Source organism: Lontra canadensis, unplaced genomic scaffold (assembly GCF_010015895.1).
Source record: "Lontra canadensis isolate GAN:19392208 unplaced genomic scaffold, GSC_riverotter_1.0 scaffold26, whole genome shotgun sequence".
Lineage (NCBI taxonomy): Eukaryota > Metazoa > Chordata > Mammalia > Carnivora > Mustelidae > Lontra > Lontra canadensis.
Genome location: NW_022631020.1, coordinates 3,063,496 through 3,088,452, shown reverse-complemented (window position 1 = coordinate 3,088,452; position 24,957 = coordinate 3,063,496). Strand labels below are relative to the sequence as shown.

Below are 24,957 nucleotides of genomic sequence, written 5' to 3'. Positions count from 1 at the left end.
AAAATTACAAATCAAAAAAGACTTACAGTTCAAACTAAATTCTGATCACAAGATATCTGCTTACAGGAGGTCAGCACGAGGCTGTTCTAAGCTAATACTGAAATATGCAATGGTCTATTAAGTTCAAAATTTTAAACAGAAGAAAACTAGTATGATTTAGTTCTGATTTCCTGACTGACTAGACAGGATTTTTAATCAACATTATAGACTCCTTGAAATGTGATTTAATACTTGAAATGAACCTACAAAATAAATCAGTATACACTTTAAAAATGATTAGATAATATCAAACAACTACACTTCATATAATTTTAACTCTTATATGATTTGCTTGATGGATAGATTTTAATACCAATTTCCATAAAAATTCACATCAGTAATTATATCTACAAAATAATTTATATCATGTTATATAAAAGCTTATTTAACACAACAGAGATCAGTTACCAAAATGTTTATGTTAAAGTTGACCAAAATACCATACCTTGTAGTTCCCAGACTTTCAAAGGCGTCATTTCTTTGCTACTCTCAATCAGGTATTTTTGGAATGTTGTCAGATTATCTCTAAGATCTGAATACCTTTGTCTGCATTAGAATATGAAGTAATGTTAATTATCATCACGTACTACAAATTATACAAGCAGTATATTTTTGAAATTAACCCTTTCAAATAATTAGACACAAACGAACTATTCACCAAGATAATAAGTACATCGTGATACAACTATGTCTGCAGAGCTTAAAAATAATGAGAGCCATGTATGTGCACTTTTTTCAATACATAAAACAAAACAAACCAAAACCTGAAGGGATAGACTCTCAATTGTAAACATGTTAACATTACCTAAAAGGGACTCAAGGGTGAGGGCAGAATTCTTAGCTTTTAGAGTCTATACTTTTGTAACATTTTATAAATTACTAGTATTGATTTTATAATTTAAAACAAAACCATTTTATAAGGAAGGCATCAATACTTCCTATACAATCTTGGAGTTTATTTCCAAAAAGTTCCATCTCTGCAATTAAAAAAAAAATCTTCAGTAAGTTCATTTTGCCTAGGTATCTTTTTTGAGAATGCCAAAAAATAATGTAGTAGGAATGACATTTTACCACACATAGGATCCCAAATGTGGCTTCTTTCTTCTCTTACGAAATCAAGACATGGTGCCATTTAAGAGTTAAATAGTATTCTCTTCAAAAAAACTTTACCTCCGACACAACTTACAAAACACGTATTTTCAACAGTAAAAAGATTTTTAAAAGTGAAATTAAAAAATATACAGAACCATATACATAGAAATGCATTTATCTTATGTTTAACAATAAACATATTGATAATATCATGCAATTTTATCACATGGGACCATGTTTTAAAAATGAATCAATGGGGGGGCACCTGGGTGGCTCAGTGGGTTGGGCCTCTGCCTTCGGCTCAGGTCATGGTCTCAGGGTCCTGGGATCGAGCCCCACATAAGTCTCTCTGCTCAGGGGGAGCCTGTTTCTCCCTCTCTCCCTCCCCCTGCTTGCGTTCCCTCTCTCACTGTCTGTCAAATAAGTAAATAAAATCTTTAAAAAAAAATGAATCAAAATGACTACAACTGTTCTTACAGTGAAGTAAAAAAGCACAGAACTTCTCTCAAAAGGAAATTCTCTATGAATTAAATTAACCCCTTTCTCAAATATTTTAAATCACAGAATATTAAGTTTATAAGAGTATTATTTTTCATATTTAGCCATAATCTTAACAATTTTCACTGCTGAATTTATATAACCCAGACAAAAATACTTTATTCATATAATAACTCAAAGCAAAGGATTTTGCCTCAATTAAGAACTAATTTTGAATATTTCTTCTTTTAAGAAACTAATATCCCAGGGTCCCAAAAGCTTCTGTGAGATGTGCGATTTATTCCAATAAAAAGTTATGTTTAAAAGAGAATTAAGAAAAAAAGAATAGAACTGTGGGTTCCAAGATGTTGAGACAGCTGACAATGGAATAAAATGTATTATTACCTACTAAATAAATACCTTAATAAATCTGTTTCATGCATTAAGTTCTTAAGGCCACTAGTACACCACTGGGCCAACGTAGTTGAGAAATATAACTCCATCATCTGTATAAATTAGCACAGTCTCCAAAAATGCTCCCTTGCTCTGTAAGAATATCTACTCAAGAGGAGGACTGACCTTGGTGTCCTTTATAAATAGAATATCAGGCAAAAATTAAAACTATTAATAAAAACTGTCCTTTACCTTTAATTAATTTTGCCTTTGTAATGAAATCACAAACTTTCCCTTCCTGTAAATAAGGGAAAACACATATAAAACGACAACAATCCCCTTTTGTGGGTCTTCAGAGAGCACTCACCATCCTATTCTTGCTCTTCAATCGGTGATGCAGGAAAAAAAAGGGGGGGGGACACAACTTTAATTTCTGAGTGGTTACTTACACATGTATATGAAATTAAGACCAGATGTTAAAAGGTTTTTAATATGGCAACCTGCACACAGAAATTTAAGAAAATACTTTCTCTTTTTTTGAGGCACAAAAATTTTGATTATTACATGCTAATGATCCAATACTAACCATGATTTTTCTAACCCAGTAAGAGATTCTATAAGAGATTCTATAATGTTTTTTGACAAAGATAACTTTGATCATTTCCAATTCCTATTTTTCTAATCATACTCGTCATACAGCGAAAATCATGATTATTTTTCCATTGTGTTTTGCATGAATCATGTATGACTTCTGTAATAAATAAAACCAATTACAGGTGTATTTTAAGAAGATGAAACATGCAACAGCACAGCACAGTGAATTCCTTTAGGACAAAGTTAAGAGCACAGCAATGCAACTTCGTTTCAATTCAGACTCACTTTAGTTTCCAGAAGAGAAATCCTTGAACCTCATTTGTCTCAACCTCATCCTCCACAGTAGTATTGGTCGCTGCTATTTTGGAAACAAAAACAAAACAAAACATTTTCAGACTGGGAAAGGAACAGGGCATCAAAAATTAGAAGAACGCAAACTTAAATTCCTTTTGTTTTACCTTGTTTTCCTTTCACAGCCCAGCTCACTGGTACATGCGCCGGTGCACACTTCTATTTCTGAGCGTGCTCTCTTTCTAAACAGGCTTGGATTATTACATATTTAACCAACGCTTTACAAATTATTTTACAGTCAAGTTCTATTTTATAACCAGAATCATAAACCAAAGTGGTTGCAACGAATCCTTTAGCTCTTAAGCCAGGCAGGAGCTCCAAGCCCTGCTATATCCAATGCTTTTAAAGACAACCCAAGAAATCTTTAGAAAGACACCAAAACTCATGGCCTCAAAAAGTAAGGATATAACATGTTACAGTCACTTCCCTTCCCCTTCCCGTCTCCTCTACTCCCCAGACAATTATAACATACAGGGTGGTAACCGGTGTAAGTACAGGGTAGTTGGGAGCACAAGACCTCGTTACGTTCTCCTGTGCTCAAGCCCCTCCAATACACTCCTCCCCTCTCTCTCCTGAAGGCCCGCATCCCCAGGACTACAGCTAAAAGCCGTGGGTGCTGATTCAGTCTTCCTTCTCCTCCTTTTCATTTCTCCATCAGGCAAACGTTTATTGGCTGCCTGCTAGGATGTCTGTTTCCTGCCAGATACACACGAGGAAGAGAGACAGAAAAGACACAAACTCCACTTGGCAGAAAGGAGAGAGAGAGACAATTTTAATACAGTGTGTAAAACTGTATTAAATATCTTTCAATGAAAGAAAGCATAGAATATACGGGATATAGAAAAGAGAAAACCACCCTTGGCAGAGCAAAAAGACAGGCATTCATCTCAGAGGTACTGACTGATAGTTTCAAGTTTTAAAAGATGAATAGGCCTTTGATGAAAGAAAAGTGGGACCAAGGAGAAGGTTTCAGGCAGAGGGAATAGCATATGCTAAGGGATAAAAGTACTTGATAGAGGTCATGAAGGTTTAGCATGGAGCCAAACGTGGAGGCATCGAGGCAAGAGAAAACTATTCTGGTTTGTAGTTTGGTGTTGCAGAACAGAAGGTACAAATGAGAGGCTGAGGGACAGTGACAAAGTGGAAAGAGGCTGGAGTATGAAAAGCTTTCTTTGCAATGCTACAGTACTAGGATTTACGAGGGAGGTTATGGCGAGCCTCTGTGGGATTTTAACCAGTGGAGTCACAAAGTCAGATTTCATCCTAAGGCTTTCAACCTGAAAGCACCGTGAAGAACACTGATCCATCTGTTTTAGGGGGTAAGGAGGACTCGGGGCACAGAAGGCCAAAGATCAGAGAGAAAGCCAGTTAGACGTCTGATGTATACAGAGGGAAAAAACAGAACTGAATGAAAGGAGTGGCTACTAGAATGGAGAACAGATCTACTGTACACATACGTTTAGAGGGTGATGAGAGAATTAGTGTGTAATGTGTAATACAGAGCATTAATGGGATCACCTGACTTTATAAATTTTTTTATCTGACCTTTCAAAGAAGATTCCACAGGCCCAAGAATAGCTAGAAAATGCCTTATGTTACTGTTGTGACTATTAAGTAAGATACTAAATTACAAAACACTGTAAAGCTACATATAAGCTATATAGAAATACCTAAAATCTGGATATTCGTATTTGCGCTATCCTTTTCCAGCAACTCTGAGAAAACTTAACAGTGATACAGATCTGTATTTGGAGCAGTCAGGAGGAGTGTCCAGAGCTAGGTCTGTGATGAGAGCAGGGCCTCCAGGAGCACATCCTGAATAGATAAAAAGTTGAAGCAGAAGCCCCATCTGAGAGCATATAAAAGGATGAATTAAAGACTTTTTTTTTTTAAGATTTTATTTATTTATTTGACAGACAGAGATCACAAGTAGGCAGATAGGCAGAGAGAGAGAGGGGGTGGAAGCAGGCTCCCCGCTGAGCAGAGAGCCCCCCATTCGGGGCTCGATCCCAGGACCCTGGGATCACGACCCGAGCTGAAGGCAGAGGCTTACCCCACTGAGCCACCCAGGCGCCCCCGAATTAAAGACTCTTAACCAGGAGTGTCTGAGTGGCTCAGCTTGTTGACTCCTGATTTCAGCTCAGCCCACATGTGGCTTCCTGCTCAGCCCAGAATTTGCTTGTGATCACTTCCCGCTCCCCCACGTTGCACCCGTGCACGCACTCACTCTTTCAAATAAATAAATCTTAAAAAAAATACTCTTAATCAAGAATCAGGTATAAATAAATTTTGGATGAACCAGTTAATAAAAGATTTTCAGAAGCATCTGAAAACTACTCTAGCTTCTTTAAGGACTCCAGAGTCCTTTATCTAGAGCATGTAGCTTAAGTACAATCACAGATACAGGTTTGTAGATCACAGATCTAACCGAATCTACTTCATCTAAACTAGCAACCCCCAGGCCTCTCCTACCCTACTTCAAGAGCAGCAGCATCCTGGTAACTTCATTAAAAATATGTGAGACAAAGCTTCCTAACACCGTGTGTGGCCCATGAACTTTCAGACTGACTGAGACACTGACCTCCTTAGACAACCCCCACCCCCACTGCCAGCCCCACCCACACCCCATCACCAGCCCCCAACTGGCTGGGTACCCCGTGAGACACCCCCTGCCCTCAGCCCCACCTCCAGGCCAGGCTGGCTGGCCATACCTGGCGGTCACCACAGCCATGACCAGCCTCATCTACTGCCCCCACCTGCCTTGTCTAGGTTACCATTTTTTATGTGTTGCTCACAATGGTGGCGAAGCCACCAGATAAAGCAAAACAAGATTTTTTTTTCCAATTTTTAAAGAAGTTTTTGAGACCCACAATATAAAATATATTTCTTTCAGAATAAAATCAAATTCTGAACTAAGGAGAAACAAGGGTACCCCATCTCCAGCCTCAAATGAACATGTGTAAGACTACAGTCAGTCAATGTTTTTTTAAAAAGTATATAAGCGTCCAAATTTTTATTCTACTCAAGTTCAGAGAGTAAACTTACTTTTAACCTGGGTGTCATCCAAAGCTTTGTATTCTGTACTTTTAATCGCTAGCTCCACACCGTAGCCGGATAAGTACATTTTCTGTGAGACTGGTTTCTGTTCCAACACATTTAGATTTTTAAAAAGAGAAAATATTTGGTCAAACATCTTCTTTTAAATCCAGTATGTTTGTGTATTAGGATATTAGGGTAAATTAATATATTTTTTTAAAAGATTTTATTTCTTTTTTTGAGAGAGAGAGAGAACGGGGAGGGGGCGAGGGAGGGAGCAGATGGAGAAGCAGGCTCCCCACTGAGTAAGGAGCCCGACGCAGGACTCGATCCCAGGACCCCAGGATCATGATGTGAGCCAAAGGCAGATGCTTAACCAACTGAGCCACCCACGCACCCCTACTAATATATATTTTTAACACTGTGAAATATTATTTGGGGGATATTTATACTCTCTCTAGACAGCATATCTAGGACCCAGAATTTAGTTAATCACCACTTCTTTACTTTCTAAAAACCTTGTTATGGCTCTAATGTTTTAATTACCCTTTTAAAAGGAAAAATACCTGATCTTTTTCTGTTAACTATGGTAACTTCCCCATTTCTCCTATGAGTTAATAGAAGCTCCAATACAATTAAGTTGCAATAAAACTGTACTCCTTTCAGTGAACTACACAGGATTTGCTAAACCGCCAAATGCTATTCATTTGCTAGTTATCTAGATGTAGGATAACTATAGTGTTGCCAAAAGCAATACTGAAGAGTAGAGGCAAAAGACACCAAAAAACACAGTGTCTGGAACAATCTGATTAAATTTTTCTTCACATTTCTCAATGATTAAAATATACCAAATGCCACAAATCCGTATCTACTCTTGCAACAAGGGCAAAAATTGCCTAAAATGGAGTTCTCTGAGGTATTGCTGATTGGAATTTTAATACCTAACTTTCCCCTTTCTGTAAAGGACAAATACAAAATGTACTTCTAGAGATTACCCTATCAAGGAAGAGGACGCACCACATTTTTTTCAAAAGGTAAGCAACCTGGATGAATATATATAACATTTTTAGAAGATGTCTAAGGTTCTTTCTAGCTTCCAGATGGAAATTCTTATCGATTTTGCTACAGTCTTCTTCATTTGGCACATTCTTTCACGGCTTAGGAAACTGGTTTAACCTAGCGCCTTGCGAACTCCCTGGAACATGGTGTGCATCTGCGCTTACTCAAGTTTGCAAGAGGGCAGTTTTATGATCCTCACATGATAGAGGAAGAGTAGAGATCGGAGGGAAGGAGAACCTCAATAGGCTTTTTTTTTCCCCTTTTTATTCTCTTCTTTCCTCCCTAGCTCCCCTGCCTCCAACCTTAAAAATAAGTAGATGACCAGAGTGACTATTCCAGGGCTGTTCTATTTCCAAATAAGAGGATGTAAGAATTAGTTTCAGATACGCAGAGAAATATTTAACACTGCTGCCCATGTGAAAATGTAATTTGCTAATTTCTCAGGCACATGCTATAATGAAAGATAGCACAAGGGAACTGAGCTGCTTATAATTATGGTCATCTGAAAAAGGTGAAAATATTTTAGAGAGTTTTCAATTTCATACAGCTCAATTTAAAAATCCATTTGACTATCCACCAAAAAGACAATCAGCTGGTAGAGAAGCAAATCGAAGCTCCAAGTCTACATATTTTGTTATAGTTCATAAAAGAAATGCAATTTCAAATAACCAATTTCCATTATCAATTCTGAAATATTATTAGCTCCTCAGGAATAAAGATAAATGTTTATTAAATTCATATTTACTGACTCCATTTGAAAATGTATTAATATATAATGTGAACTGTAGTCTAATAAGTTTGGATTTGCAAACCAAAAATGCTCATAGACAAAATCAACTGGTGAGAAGACTCTTTCTTCATTTTTCTATTTCTTCTTTCCCCATAAAAAGACATCTGTTCCAAAGGTAGCAAAAATAAGTTTATTTTATTAGAATTACATGTTGACCAGATTTAAAATATACCTATTTTGAATGTATAATACATTGTTCATTAAGAAGGCTATAATTTGATGTGACAAAGTGCCCAGATAGTTGGCTAGTATGTGTTCAGAGTTTATTTTATGGTCACATTCTCCAAAAAAGAACCTGGGACACTGATTTCTTGACAGATGATCATATCTCCCCCTATAGGGCACATTAGAATCACTTGGGGGACATTTTTTAAAAGATAAACAATAATTTGATCTCCCACTTCCATTCCTACTCTGGTATAATTGACATAAACACTATTAGTTTAAGGCATACAACATAATGATTTGATCAAGACTATATGAAACAATTACCACAGTAAGTTTAGTAAACATCCAAACCTCAGTATTTTTTCTTGTGATAAGTACTTTAAAAATCTATTCTCTTAGCAACTTGCAAATATGCAACACAGTAGTATTAGGTCACCCTAGAACTTGTAGCTGGAAGTCTGTACTTTCCAACCACCTTCACCCATCAACACCACCTCCCGTTTTCTAGAAGTTTGGTTGTTTTTTAGGTTCCACATGTAAGTGACATCATTACAGTATTTGTCTTTCTCTGTCCGATTTATTTCAATTAATATAATGCCCTCAAGAGGCCATCCATAGTGTCACAAATGGCAGGATTTCTTTCCCTTTAAAGGATGAGTACTATTCCACTGTATACACACACCACATTTTCTTGATCCATTTATCCACCGCTGAACATGGGGGCTGTTTCCCATGTCTACATTATGGTAGGTAATGCGGCAATGAACATGGGACCACAGATAGATTTTCAAGTTAGTATTTTGTTTCCTTTGGATATATACTCAGAAGCAGAAATACCAGATCGTACAGTGGTTCTTTTTAAACATTTTTGAGGTACCTCCATACTGTTTTCCATAGTGGCTGTACCAATTCACTCTCTCATCAACAGTGCAAAAATACTCCCTTTTCTCCACCCTCTCACACCTGTCTTTTTGATAACAGCAATTCTAACAAGTCTGAGGTGGTACCTCATTGTGGTTTCTATTTACATTTCCTGGTTTGTAATGTCGAATGCCTTTTCATGTACATGCTGGCCACTTGTAAGTCTCCTTTGGAAAAATGTCTATTCATCAGACTACGTTTTTTACTACTGAGTTGCCTGAGGTCCTTATGTATTTCAGATATTAACCCCTTATCAGATATATGATTTACAAATATTTTCTCCCATTCCATACATTGCCTTCAATTTTGTTAATAGCTTCCTTTGCTGCGCAGACGCTTTTTAGTTTGATGTAGTCCTACTTTATTTTTTCTTTTCTTTTTTATTTTATTGCACTTCATTTTTGCTTTTGTTGCCTTTGCTTTTGGCATCAAATCCAAAAAATCGCTGCTAAGACCATTGACAAGGGGCTTTTTCCTTAGGTTTTCTTCTAGGAGTTTCATGATTTCATATTTTATGTTTAAATCCTTAATGCAATTCAAGTTAATTTTTATGAGTATTGTCAAATAGGGGGCTAGTTCCATCCTTTTGCATGTGGTTATCCAGTTTTTCCAGCACCATTTAACTGAGTATGTTTTGCTCCCTTGTTAAATACTAGTTGACCATTTATGCATGGGTTTATTTCTTGGCTCTCTGTTCCACTGATCTACATAGTTCTATGCCAATACCACACTGTTTTAATACTACAGTTTTGTAATACAGTTTTTTTTTTTTTTAATTTACTTACTTGACAGACAGATCACAAGTAGGCAGAAAGGCAGGCACAGAGAGAGAGAGAGAGAGAGAGAGAGAGAGGGGAAGCAGGCTCTCCGCTGAGCAGACAGCCCAACGCTGGGCTTGATCCCAGGACCCTGGGACCATGACCTGAGTCAAAGGTAGAGACTTTAACTCACTGAGCCACCCAGGCGTCCCTGTAATGTAGTTTAAAATCAGGAAGCATGATGCCTCCTAGCTTTGTTCTTTGTCAAGACTGCTTTAGAATTTACAGCTCTTGCAACTGAAATATATTTGTGTAAAGGAGACATTATATTATTGGAAAAGAATAGAATCTAAAAACATACATGTCTATATGAAAACTTGGTATATGATGGTTTAGAATAAAGACTTAACTGTTCAATAAATTATTTGGGGACCAATAATTTTCATATGGAGAAACTAGAATTGTATCTCCAGCCTGCAGCATATTCAAATACATTCCAGATAAATTAAAAACCAAAACTCAAAAAATAGCATTTTAATTATTACAAGAAAATACACGAGAATGTCTTTATGACATCGTGAAGGGAATCACTAAAGAAAAGTTGGATAAATCTGACATCACAATTATTACTTGCACTGAACCAAAGATGTCATAAATAATTTGTTTTAATACCAGAAGACCAGAAATATTGTAGAAGATGTTTGCAAACTATAGAAGAAAAGATTAGTATTCAGAACATATATTTCAAAACCTACAGGTAAGAAAAAGAGAAACCCAGGGGCATCTGGGTAGCTCAGTGGGTTAAAGCCTCTGCCTTTGGCTCAGGTCATGATCCCAGGGTCCTGGGATCGGGCCCTGCATCAGGCTCTCTGCTCAGCAGGGAGCCTGGTTCCCCCTCTCTCTCTGCCTGCCTCTCTGCCTACTTGTGATCTCTGTCAAATAAATTTAAAAAATCTTAAAAAAAAAAAAAAAGAAAAAGAGAAACCCAAATAATCCAATATAAAAACAGGTAAAGAATATGGATAGGCAATTAACGAGTATATTTGTGAATGCTTTTATTATCTTAAACATTAATATGCAAATCACTAGTATTTCAACATAAAACACTCTTTCCATGTTGGGAATATAGTAGTAAAAAAAGCAAAGTCCTTCTCTAACGTTCATTCTAGTATATTTGCGTGAATTGGGTTGCGTGGGGTGGGGGGAATGGTGTGGAGGTATGAAAGAAAGAAAACTTGAGATACAGCAATGGGTACTATAGTCATTAAACCAGAATACTGTAACAGAGTGTGACAGAAATGAGAGGTTGGAAGAGTGAGAATACAATGTATTCGATCAGAAACTTGAATAATACTGTAGTCCGCTAAAGAAATAGTTAATAGCATTCCCATACCATGCTTCACACTTCGAACTAATATATACCATATCAATTAAATTAGATTTCCTAACCATAATACTTTTTCATTAAAAATAATTGTATTTATGGGGCAAATGGGTGGCTCAGTTGATCCCAGGGTCCTGGGATGGAGCCCTGCATTGGGATCCCTGCTCAGCAGGGAGACTGCTTCTCCTTCTCCTCCCTGCTCATGCTCTCTCTTGCTATTTCTCTCTGTGTCAAATAAGTAAAATCTTTAAAAGATAATAATTGTATTTAAAGGGGTGTACCTGGATGGCTCAGCTGATTAAGCACCTGACTCTGGATTTCAGCTTAGGTCATGACCTCAGGGTCATGGGCTCGGGCTCTGTGCTGCACATGGAGTCTGCTTAAGAATCTCTCTCTCCCTCTCACTTTACCCCTTCTCCCCCATGCTCATAGACTCTCCCTCTCTCTCAAAAAACAAACCAAAAAAACCCTCTATTTATGAATCCTAGCAAATATTACACACATGTCATTTTGTTTTTTATCCAAGTTTTAAATGTTTCAGATTTAAGAAGGAATCTGAAGAGAGAGGAGTATCAACAAGATACAGAATCCCCATATATTTTTCCATATAAAATTCACATTTGATAGGTATGTTAATTTTATTTTATTTTATTATTATTTTTTTAAACATTTTATTCATTTATTTGACAGAGAGAGATCACAAATAGGCAGAGAAGCAGGCAGAGAGAGAGGAGGAAGCAGGCTCTCCACGGAGCAGAGAGCCCGACGCGGGGCTCGATCCCAGGACTCTGGGATCATGACCTGAGCCGAAGGCAGAGCCTTTAACCCACTGAGCCACCCAGGTGCCCCGATAGGTATGTTAATTTTAAAAAATCTTTAACTGTTCAGGTGGAAATTATGTAAAACCTAGTAAGGAAATTATCAAACATAATTTTTATATACAAAATAATCTTGGATAATACTGTACCTGAATATAATGCCGAAGAACATACAGAATTTTCCCATTTTGAGCTTTTTCAGACAATACTTTGTGAAATTTACTAAATGCTCTGGTACCAATTTCAGCATAGAGTATAGTCACTGGTAAGTTCTCTTTGTTTGTAGGAAATTTATGATCACCTTTAAACAGGTAAGGTCTGGGCCTAAAATGGAAGCAAAACACAAACATTTATTTATTTATTAAGATTTTAAGTAATCTCTACACAAAATGTGGTCTCAACCTAAAATGGAAACAAAACATATTTATTTATTTATTTATAAAGATTTTAAGTACTCTCTACAGAGAATGTGGGGCTCAAACCCATAACCCCAAGATCAAGAGTTGCATGCTCTACTGACTGAGCCAGCCAGGCACCGCAAAGCACAAACTTTTTAAAAGAACTGAAAGAGCATATTGAAAATATATCATGACCTTTTATAATTTCTACTTATCAAACAACTTATAGGGAAAAAAGTATACATACACACACACATACACACATATACATACATATGTACACATACAATATATACATATGTATGTGTGTGTGTGTGTGTGTGATCACAGAAAAAGAGTTTAAACTTCCTGTGGTGAATTTTCATCCTGTGTACAGGTTAATATAGTAATTTCTGTGGGAGAACTAAAAAATGTAAAGACAATATACCTAGAAAATAACTTTCCTTGCACACAAAACAATATAATAAACATACATGACAGAATGTATGTATACACCTTATAGCTGTAGGTCAGTGAGAAAGAATGCACACTCAGTATCTGATATCTGATGGAATCAACAGAAAGTAACTTCTATTCAAGACAGAAATCTGGTTAACCCAAAATTGAACACTACAAATATTTTTAATGAACAAGATTTACTATCTTTAAATAACAAATAGTGGTAATATATTTTTCAATGAAAAAAATTTTTTTTAATTAGAAGGGTATAATTTTTCATAGCTCACATTTCTTGAAAAATGGGTTCCAAATATTTAAAAAACAAAAACATTATATCATACAAAGATTATCAGTACTTAACATGAATAACAACTCATGAAATTCTCACAGATAATCAAAGGAACAGAATTCCTATGGTCTGGCCCTGTCACAGACTTTGATACCTTCTTCCTCGCCAGACACTATCCTAGATTCTTTACACATATCAGTACAGTCTCTTTTCCCACCAATTCCTTTAGATAATTACTATCATTTAAACTTTTAAGATTCCTGAGGCTCAGACAAGTTAAATATCCAGGGTGAGATCAAAGAAAGCCAGGATTTCAACTTCTGTCTACGGAATCCTAAACCCACATCTTTTAACAACTTAGAAGGTAGAAAGAAAAACAAGATAATGAAGTTAATAATAAAAAGGTGTTGAGACGTGACTTTTATTTAATGAATTCAGACATCTATAACCTTTTAGTCATTTACTATCTTTAAGTAACAAATATGAAAAAAAGGGGAGAGGGACAGGGACATGAACAACAAAACTACCGCATACTCATGAAAAGACTGTGGGGTTTGAAAGTAGGCAGAATTGGATTCAAGTTCTAGTTCAATTACTAGCTATGTGACTCTGAGCCAGTGATTTGATCTCTCTTAGGCCTATTTCTTTATCTCTTCAAGAGGAGGTATTCTCACTACCTCTTAGGAGTGTCCTAAAGATTTACCAAAATTACTTAAAAATTGTCTAGCAGAGCATAAAGCACATCCTTGAAGCTCAAGAATCATTCTTCTCTCATTCTTGCCAAACTCCCCTTATTTAAACTATTGATCAAGAGTACTGTCAAGGAAAAAAGGAATCAAATGTTGGATGGTAAACCACCATTAACAATCAAAGTAGGGAGGGTGCCTGGGTGGCTCAGTCAGTTAAGCGTCTGCCTTCAGCTTAAGTCACAGTGGCAGAGTCCTGGGATCGAGTCCCGCATCGGGCTTCTTGAGGGGGTAGGGGTGGGGCCTCCTTCTTCCTCTTACCCCTCAATTTGCTCTCATTCTTGTTCAAATATTTTTTTAAAAAATGATGAAAGTAGGGGGTATTTATCCATGTAATTATGACTACATATACCTTATTTCCAAAAGGATACACAAAAACTTGATAGCACTGGTTGACTCTGGGGAGAAGTTCTAGAAGTCTGGAGTAAAAAAAGAATCTTATAATTTGCTGTATGTACACACTGTATTAATTCTTAATGCTTAAACTTAATACTTAAGTTTAAGTATTAAGTATTAATACTTAAAACTTAATTGGGAACATGTCCTTTTGGTATAAATTAACATAAAATTCCTCAAAAAATTAAAGGGACAAGTTCTATACTCAGATGAACACAATTATTAGATCATTTTATTTATTCCCTCAGGTTTCATATACTAGATGTGTATAGGATTTTTACTTATTGACATAACTAAAAAATTTACAGTATGTTTATATTATAATCGTATTATGTTTATTGTATTGTTTTGCGTGTAAAGCAAATTACTTTGTAGGCATATTTTCTTTACATTTTTTAATTCTCCTATAGTAGTTAATTTAACCTGCACAGAGTAAGGGAAAAAAATTCTCAAAATCAAAATTTAAAATGAAAACGGAATCTTTTTATCAAGAGGCATGATTTTAAATATGAAAAGTTCAAAAGTAAAATTCTATTACTTATTTGAGCTAAACAGAAATTGATAAAATGGTTTGGTGATAACCACTGTTATTTTAGAGAAACATTTCTAGAATATTCATGATAAATTTAGACTTTCTACAATAAACTATGGTAAATAACAATTGATTTTTCAGCTTTCTGATATGGCTGGAAAGTTGTACATGTATAAATTTTATCTTCTAATAGAGAAATTCAAATGTCTATTCTAATTACAGAACAAGGCTCACCAATGAAAATAAGTTAGCGTTTACATTTAGAAACTGGCTAAATTACTATTGTTCCTAGTTATTGACTTACTTTAAATCATAATCACTCAAGGGCTCAATACCTCTAACAGAATAATGAAAACTTCCACTAATTACTGGCTTCAAATGTGTCATATTTCTGGACATTGACATGGAGTACTGTGTTTATTTCAGGTTTATAAGATTACATGAGTTCAAGCACCTTTACTGTGATTTATAATTTGGCTGTCATAGTAAGCATGCACACATTAACAAAAGGTGTTAATAAACTTTTGTTTATAAACCTTTTGTTAATAAACTTCTTTTTAAATTCTACACATTCATCCACTTTCATTATTATTATTATTAAAGATCTTGAGAGACAAAGAGAGTGTGAGCAGGGAGGGGGATGGCGGCAGTGGAGAGCAAGAAGATGCCACACTGAGCAGGGAGCCCCATGCGGGGCTCGATCCCAAAACCCTGGGATCCTGACCTGAGCCAAAGGCAGAGGTTTGAGCCACCCAGGTGCCCAACCATCCGCTTTCATGATTAACATTTAATGTAAACTAAGATTTAAAAAATATTACTGTCAATGTTTGGATATTTGAAACATGAAACAAACAAAATTTTAGCCCCAAATAAAAGCTGAGTTCATGATTAATCTCTTCTGCAACAGATGAAGATACAAGAATGTACCAAACAAGAGAAACAGAATTAGTTGCCATTCTTCACAGGATCCTATTAATAAACACAAAAATAATGCAAAAATCATACATTTAAAAACTAAAAAGAAATCAAACCAGATGAAATTATTAAAATAATTTCATTAATTTTAATGGCTACGGTGGAACTCAAATGGCACTAGGTCAAATGGATTATTAAAAATACTGATTTCTATCAAATCGGTACTGTAGAAGTGCATTTCATAATTTATACAGGATATCTTACATTTTAATACTGTCTGAAAGAAACTATTTTCAAATAATTTATTATTGTTAGTAACTGGAAAGGCTGCTGATGAAACAGTGCTAGTAGATAAATCTTTAGGTCAAAAATCAAAGGAAAAATGACAAGAAAGGGAGTAGATTTTCCAGAGACAAAGGTCTCCTGAGTGTAGGTCTCCCCGCGCCCCAAATTCACGCATAAATATGCAGGCCGGCACAACTTCATCTGAATGACGCAAACGGGTGTATTTCCGTGCCCGGAGCAGCCTTGGGTGCAGCGACGTGAAGATGGAGGCTGCAAGCATCCAGGCTCAAGTCTAACAATTTTGGAACTGGAATGACATGTGCCACTTTCTGGTTTTATGCTTGTATTTGGGGAAAGCAGGCACAGAATGCTTCCACGGGAGAAAGGGCTTGCTTTTTTGGCCCGTTTATTGTCCCCAATGAGTATCTTCAGGAACAGCAAAGATCAGGAAGGTATAAACTCCCTTGTGCAGGTTTTAAGGGATAACAGACTGATGTTAGATGACATCCCATCTGTCTGACCTGGGACACACTAGTCCCCCCGGGACTTATTCACAGTCGGCTGCATCTGGGACCCCGGGGGCATGGTTGCGGCTAAGCCTACAGATGGATGCCCCTGCTGCTCGGAGTCCCGTTGACAGTGGCCTTCATTAAACGCTTCATGAGATTCTGCACAGTCACAAAAATTTGAGTTTGGTCAAGAATTTATTAGGCCCAGGGACGGACTGTTGGGAGAGGCATTCTGCCATAGCCACTGACTGTCTTTCTGGGTACGTCAAGACTATGACAGGCCATCTGTCAGGTTTGCAGGAGACTTTGTGGGGTCTGTTAAGGCTTCCCTCTGGGACAAAGAGCACGTTGCTTACTGCTTGTTAGAAGTCCTAGGTTCCCAAGCTCCACGTCCTTCAGCTGTGATGCACCCCAGCTGCTCATGAAAAGGGGGACCCTTTTCACCCCGGGAGAATGTGGAGACACATGAACCAGTGCAAGCAGGCGAATGCTCATGCTGCTGTGGCTGTGAAGGGGACAGTTCTTTGCTTTTGCCTCAAGAGCCTCCTGTCTCCTGCCAGAATCCGTGAAACAGTCGAAGTCATGCTTATTGGCTTGTAGGTAGGGCAAAACCAATTCCCCAGTCTGAGAGAAGCTATATATAGCATTTATACTTTTTTCTTTCTTTTTGTGACCTTTAGGCACATAATCCTTGGCTTACAACCTATGGATATTTGTCCACAGCAGTTGTTCTTTTAAGCAAGTGACTTACGTATTTGCATATGTATTTACAGTAACATATTTTAATTTTTTTCCCCTCTACAGATGTTTCTCGTTCCTAAATTTTCTTTCTCATTCCTAAAATTTCAGCTTTCATGTCTTCCAGGTTAGACTTTTAGTTTGTTTTTTTTTTTTTCTTTAAAGAAATGACTGATTAAAACAAAGGAAAGAGCAATTCTGCTATTTTTTTCATGTTATTTCTTCTTTTCCCTTTGGTTGAGCTGAACACTTGGTTTATTTTTTCCTCTTTTAAAAAATCATAACACATTAAGTGCATCAAAGTTGCCTTTCTTTTCTATTATTCTCACCATCCCAATTTCCAAAGAAGTATTCCTTAATAGTTTCATATCCTTGTTGAGGGCAGAGGGAGCAAGTTATACTAACTTAAGATAGTGATGATTGCTGTCATTTTCTCCCAAATACATAATCATATATGTACTTAAATATATAATATCTGTCAAGATTTAGGGCAGATCCAGAGCACAGATCTTTGAACAGGAGGTAGGGAAGGGACAAATCATTCTACCTGTTTTGGCCATAATGTTGTTGTGTTTCAAGGTATTGTGTTTGAAGTGTAAGCAGCTTGACTTTACTCGGACTAAAAGAATGGGCCTAACACTGCACGTTTACAGAAGCAAATCACACTGGCAGATGGGCGGCAGTTTAACTTCAGAGGGTACAGCCCTGAGGAGCGGTGCCTTTGCTCTGCCAGTTGGTGGTCTTCCAAGTGGCAGACTAGACAGGTAGGCCACTGGGAACAATCCAAGCGTCAGTATAAATGTAACAATTTTCACCAAGGGGGTCAGAGACTAGTCAGGGACAGAGCACCACCTTGAATTCTGCCCACGGAATGCAGTGACCACACCTACTTTTCGTGCTGCATAGCTGTGGCTTGACGGAACAGTAACGGCCACCTAACGATGCCATCAGCTCTAACTTAGCTGAACGTACCAGTAACGCAGCCCAGTCATTTAGGGAAACCACTGTGGACTGAGGGCCCCCCTGAGCCAGAAACTTTACTTGAGGTAGTGGAATAGGGCACATGGTTTGCCCAAAGGGTAGCTACCCCCTTTCCACGTAAATCCAAGATCATGCTAAGTCAAAACAACTATGCTCTTGAATATGCCATTTTCAATTGACTGGAGAGACTTGTTGGGTCCCTCTATCTTGTCAGTCACTGAATCCTACTTAGCCGACGCCGAAATATAAACCATCAGATGTTAGAGTCACAAGGCTTCCGTGGGTTAGGCCTTCAGTTTCAGTAAGAGCTTAAGAGCCCCTAAGAGCGGCTTTTCAAAAAGGAGTATACTTGATGACAGTCAGGCAGGTGGCGCTGATCTACTCGAAACTGCCTCTGGGTATTCCAGCAGCCAGTCAGACTCTAACGGGATTCTAGCTCAACTTTCTCTCCTGGGACTGTATGTCGTTCACCTGGAAACAGACGGTACATGTGGTGGTCTCCCTTGAGACTCTGAGCGGTCACAGCATTCACAGTATAAACACACACAGTATCAGTGCCAAACGTAATTCAGTCACAGAAGCCGAAATAATAAAACTTCATCGAAATGGCCCAGACATCATATTAAAGCCTTGCTCATTGTGAACACCTTCCAAACCCTGTCAGTTGAGCTTGGGTGCTCTTTCCTGCAGCAACATATATCAAGGAGCTGTCACAGAGGCTACAGCAAGTTATCAGAAAATTGCTCTCACCCATCCAGGAGCAGAGAGTAGTACAAAATGGCAGGAGGAGAGAGAAGAAAGCAGTAGGACAAAATTTTAAGTATTGAGCTTTTGTCTTCTTCTAACCATGTGGCCCTTGTCCTTCCTCTTCCAGAAAGCCATATATCTGTCAACATCTCACCCTTGTTTCTGAAGCTATTAAGAACTGTAAAGGATGGGGTGCCTGAATGGCTCAGTTGGCTAAGCTTCAGCCTTTGGCTCAGGCCATGGTCTCGGGGTCCTGGGATCAGGCCCTGCCTTGGGCTCCCTGCTCGGTGGGGAGCCCACTTCTCCCTCTGCCTGCTGCTCCCCCTGCTTGTGTGCTCTCTCCCTCTCTGATGGATAAATAAGTAAAATCTTAAAAGAAAAAAAAACCTGTAAAAGATCTAAGGTTTGACTTTATCCTACTTACAAAACACTATTAGGTTTTTATCATTTCCTGGTGGGAGGGATGAGATGGGAAAAATATGGACCTAAATGGATACTACACACAAATAGCGGGTATATGTTGTAGCTGAGGGACACTATACTTGGGGAACCACTGTTTTATAGCAAGCAGTAAACAAGCCTGCTCTTCTTTCCAAAGGGAAAATCATCTCATTCCTCCAGGTTGCCTGCTACAAACACAACTCTGAGAAATGGCTCAGGTAAAGAACAGTCAGGGTCTTCCACAATCTATTCATCAGACCAAGAACACGCAAAGCTCACAGGGCCCACTGCAAATGGCCTCTCCCAAAAGCTTGATGTTAACCTCTCTTTAATCTTAATTTTATATTTAATACTTAGTCAATATTTAAGAAACTTATAAAGTCAGACATCAAAAATAAATAATTTTAAAAGTCACCAAAATAAAATTTTAAAAATGCACTAGGAAAAGAAAAAAAAAATGCACAAGGGCTAACAATTTCACAGTTAATCTACTAAAACTATAAAGGGGAGGGGGATAAAAACTATAAAGGAATTGAAGATCTTGCCATTAGTGACAACATGGATGGACCCAGGGGTGTTAAGTGAAATAAGACAGAGAAAGACAAATATATGATTTTACTTATATGTGGAATCTAAACAAAATAAATTTAACACAATAAGTGGATAAACACCAAAAAAAAAAAAAAAAAAAAAAAAATCCCCAGAAACTGATAAATACAGAGAACTGGTGGTTCCCAGAGAAGAATGGGGTGGGGGGAATAGGCAAAATAGGTGAAGGGGATTAAGGAGGTACAAACTTTTAGTTATAAAATAAGTCACAGAGATAAAAAGTACAGCATAAGGAATAAAGCCAATAATACTATAATAATGTTGTATGGTAACAGAGGATAACCACACTTCTGTGAGTACTGCAGAAATTACAGGAACTGTTGAATTACTATGTTGTGCACTTGAAACATATACAATGTTGTGTATCAGCTATACTTAATAAAAATTAAACAAAAATTCAATGCAGACACCCCTAAACACAGCAGGGGGTACTTTTCACAGAAGCTTAATGGATATAAAATGCATAAAAGTATTAAAACACATGGATCAAACTCCTTTGAGAAATAAATTGCTATATTTAAACAAAAAGGAAGTGATCATTTCTATGACATACTTTTCTTTAATATATATATATGTACAAGAACAGAATTTACAGAAATAACATGGTTGCCTAATTCACTATATGAAGCTAAATGACTTTTAAAAAGTGGCATTTATAATTTAAATAGCTAATCTCATCTATTAAAATAGAAGCATGAATCTTAAAACATAAGCAATCTTAATTTAACAGAAGATATCCCACAGCATTAACAAATGCAAAGACGGTACAATATTTTAATATATATTACAATACACAGTATGTCCAATGAGAAAAACTTTGTATTACATTTCAATAAATAACTGATAAGTTATTTCTGATTTTAAAAATGTAAGATTACAAAACTTCAACATTTTAAAACGTATGAACAAAAAAGAAAAGGTATGAACAGAAGACATACAATGTCATCTGTTGAGAGATTCAATAAAGATTTAAATTGTTTTTAAATTAACCAACAGGTTTAACATAATTCTAACAAATTCCACCGAGGTTTTTTAGGAGGCAATTTGGCAGAAGAAAAAGAACTCTAATGTTAATTTGAGAGCATCAGTAACTGCAAAGAGCAAAAAAAATCTGGAGGAAATAAAGCAGCAATGAAATTGTACTGTGAAATATCAGAATATATTATAAAACAATAAATACTAAAACAGCATGGCACTGCTACAAGAAATAGTTAATGTACAGGACAGTTATGAAATAGAGCATAACATAAATATAATGAATATATGATCGACAAGTCTCCTGAAGGGAAAAAAGGCCTGACTGGATCCTTACCTTTGATAACAATAACTTACATGGATTAAAAGTTTAAGGTAAAATGAAAAGAAAAGCTTTAGGAAAGCTACTGGAAAATAATAGTTAAAATCTCTCGCTCAGGTTTGGAAAAAACTAAGTATAAAAACACACACACATAAAAGAAAATTTGGGCAACATGAAATTAAAGAGGCTTCTGTATATTAAAATTAATATAAAATGCAAGAAAATATTTTAAAAGGTTTACAACAAAAAAAGAGAAGTACTGAGATGAATTACTAAGTATATATTACTGTTTAATATATAAAGAACTCTTTCAAAATTAGAGAAACAACTAAAACTTTTTAAAGTATAACTAAATCAGACATATATACTGGTACTATTAATAATTTTCTTCTGACTGCCCCTATCTATTTGTATTAAATACTTGGAAGAAGTAAAAAAGTTTTTAATCATACGTTATAACAAGGCACCTTTATACTCTGTATTACTGTATTGTTAATTTTTTATTTCCAAGTTTTAAATTCAGTTTATAGTTAAAGAGACAGAGTCCAAATAAATCCAGTTTTGTGCGTTTATTTGAAAAAGCAATCTATGATTCTATAAAACATTTAATGTATTTTATGGTATTTTGATAAAACTGATATTCTAAAATCAAAAGCTAATGAGACAAAATACTGAAAATACTCGTACGTTTTAGAAAAGGACTTGAACCACCAGCTCGGGAGATTGAGTTTTTCAGTAAGCAACATCTTCATTATGAAAAATTTTTATAAGCAATTTCTGCTATTTCAACCCTCATCTCTTTTTTTTTTTTTTTTTAAAGATTTTTATTTATTTATTTGAGAGAGAGACAGTGAGAGAGAGCATGAGCGAGGAGAAGGTCAGAGGGAGAAGCAGACTCCCCATGGAGCCGGGAGCCCGATACAGGACTCGATCCCGGGATTCCGGGATCATGACCTGAGCCGAAGGCAGTCGTCCAACCAACTGAGCCACCCAGGCGTCCCTCAACCCTCATCTCTTTTTATAAACCATTTCTTTCACTACAGGCTATCATGAACGTACCTTGAAGTAGCCTTCTTCAGCAGCTTTTTGAGCTCATTAATTTTACAGGTGTGTTTTTTATGGATAACCACAAATGCATCGCAGCCGTCTGGCGGGGGCTCATCAGCTGCAATCTAAGATTTCAGAGGTTATATTTAGCTACAGTAGCTGATAATTACAATATGATCTTTAAAACTCATATATTCCTTTGATTGAAATAACTCATCAACTACTGTTAAGTTAATGCTCTAATTAAAGAGTATCTACATGCAGGCCAAATCAAATACTTTAACAAAATCAACTTTATAGTAGAATATGCTTCAAAGTCACTGAAAAATGCCACCAAAAAATGCTAAATTAAAATTTTCATTAATTTCAATAATCATTTATCCTTATAATTTCCTTATTCCAAATAACTATAAAATTATAAAATGTATTCAATTATAATCGATCAACAATGATAATACAATCAATGACAGGCTATGGAAGCAGGTATTCCAAGTCTACAGATTTTTTTCCCCCCAAAATTTTATTTATTTGTCAGAGAGCGAGTGCACAATCAGGGGGAGCAGCAGAGGGAGAAGAAGGCTCCCCGCTGAGCAAGGAGCCCAATAAAGGACTGGATCCCAGGACCCTGGGATCATGACCTGGCAGATGCTTAACCTGCCACCCAGGTGACCCTTCTGTAGATCCTTTTGAACCAAAGATATTCACATTAATATTCATGTACAGTACCAGCATGCTTCTTTGTCAGCTCTAGGTTTGGGTGCTTTTACATACCTGTTGAAACATCTGAATAGTTGGTGAGTATGCTCTTATTGAGAAAGCAAACTTTAAGAGGTTGATATGCAAATTGTCTAAGAATTGTCCAGCTTTCTTCAGGATTAAGTTGTAATAAGAATAAGCTGATTCTATACCAAAAAAAAAAAAAAAAAAATCAAGAGAAAAGGATGTTATTTTCATTTTCAACACACTGGCACAGCTCTACTGTAAAGCTAACAATACCATCAAATCTTAAGTTTGGTTATGGGTGATGTTGGAGAAAAACGGAAAATCAAGATCTTGTTCATTAACTTCATTTGGATGCACCAGTGAGGTATAATCAAGTGCTATGATTCTAGGTGAAAATAATTCTACCACTAAAATCTATTTGGGAGGGGCCAGGATATCCGATTATTTCACCCCAAGGCTGTGGGTTATAACACAAGAATAAGATTCAGGACCTACCTATGATTTAAGAGGAGACGAAGAACAGCACAAAAAAATTAAATATGACTTAATTTTAAATGACACGTATAAATAAATACAACTCAGATTTAATACACATAGCCAAAAGCAATTAGTGTATCCAGAATGCTTTAGGAGACAGAATTTGAAACAGACCTTAAAGAATAAATGAAGGCAGTTGGGGGAAACTGGAAGGGGAGGTGAACAATGAGAGACTATGGACTTTGAAAAACAATCTGAAGGGTTTGAAGAAGTGGGGAGGTGGGAGGTTGGGGGAACCAGGTGGTGGGTATTAGAGAGGGCACGGACTGCATGGAGCACTGGGTGTGGTACAAAAACAATGAATACTGTTATGCTGAAAAAACATTTTTTTTTAAAAGAATAAATGTCTTCTTATATACAATAACCTGAACTGCTGATTCCTTCCTCTAAACCCCTCTGCAAAATTCCTGAACACGCCAAAGAGAAGGATCAATCCTAGAGTGTAAGAACTCTTGGAAAGCCCTGGGGAGCTGGAGATCATTTGGCTGGGAATAGTCCCAGAGAACAGAAGCCAAGAGCTGAAGAGGACCCGGTGACACTCATGGCGTAAGCAGGGAAGGAACCATCTATTTTTTGCCCTTTCCTTTTCTCTACACCACCGGGGGTATAATTATCGTCTGCACTGTTGACCCTGGCAGCCAGAGGTGGTCGGTACCAGCAACGCAGCTCTGGAGCCAGCTTGTATCAGCCCCCGTAAGCTGGCCCATAGACATGCCCTGGTCATTTCCTCTCTCCTTTACTCCCTGGTACTAAGTTATCAACTGACAGAAGAAATGTAATTAAAAGAGCACAGCTAGGGTACACTCTGATCTTTATCCACAGATCACAGTTCCTGGCTGTGAAAAGGGAGGACAAAAGGGATGTGTAACCATAGACACTCTTGGGAGGTGGGGGAGGAGAGAGAGGAGAAGAGTGCTGCATGGAAGGAGATATGTTGGAGGTGGTGAGGGACACTGAACTGTTTGTTGATTGCTACGGTGTCTACTACTTGTTCAAAAGCTGCTGGGCTCTTGACCCTTGGCTCCTCTCCTTACTACAACCCATTCATTCAGGTGTTACCTGGCTCCCTATGGTGTCCTGTGGGAATCAGGGCTCAGGGAACCAGTGCACATATGTAAACATGGTGGATGATGCTTTTTCTTTGAGTAAGAAAGTCCTCCATCTCTCATCTAGGGCTTTCAGGTCTTCTATCCGCATCCATGAAACTAACCTGTTAGCTTGGAAACAGTAAAATCTCAGAACCTTCATAGTACTTAACAGATCTGACAAAGAGATGGAATGCTGATGAATACATAGATTTTTAGAGGAGAAAAGACCCAGCCTCATGGGTCAATTTACAGAATTTAGAGGAAGTCCTTGTAAACTGATAGTAAGCATACTTATAAAATTTTATGGTCAATCAGACAATAAATGGTCCTTGACTTTGTTGCCTATTATTGAGAAGAAAAT

General features: G+C 37.0%; 1 protein-coding gene across 3 annotated transcripts in view; it reads right to left on the bottom strand.

Annotated features, from left to right (window-relative positions):
• The window catches only part of UGGT2 (UDP-glucose glycoprotein glucosyltransferase 2), a 183,941-nt gene that overhangs the window by 129,024 nt on the left and 29,960 nt on the right, over positions 1–24,957 (bottom strand). For 2 of the 3 annotated variants that reach the window (XM_032864140.1, XM_032864142.1), the window contains exons 3-8: positions 23,020–23,150; positions 22,261–22,373; positions 12,030–12,204; positions 5,992–6,088; positions 2,881–2,953; positions 485–585 (exon numbers count right to left, since the gene is read on the bottom strand). In XM_032864140.1, the coding sequence (XP_032720031.1) occupies positions 485–585; positions 2,881–2,953; positions 5,992–6,088; positions 12,030–12,204; positions 22,261–22,373; positions 23,020–23,150 (690 nt within the window). The remainder of the gene's footprint in view (positions 1–484; positions 586–2,880; positions 2,954–5,991; positions 6,089–12,029; positions 12,205–22,260; positions 22,374–23,019; positions 23,151–24,957) is intronic. The other variant, XM_032864141.1, reaches the window with a different exon arrangement.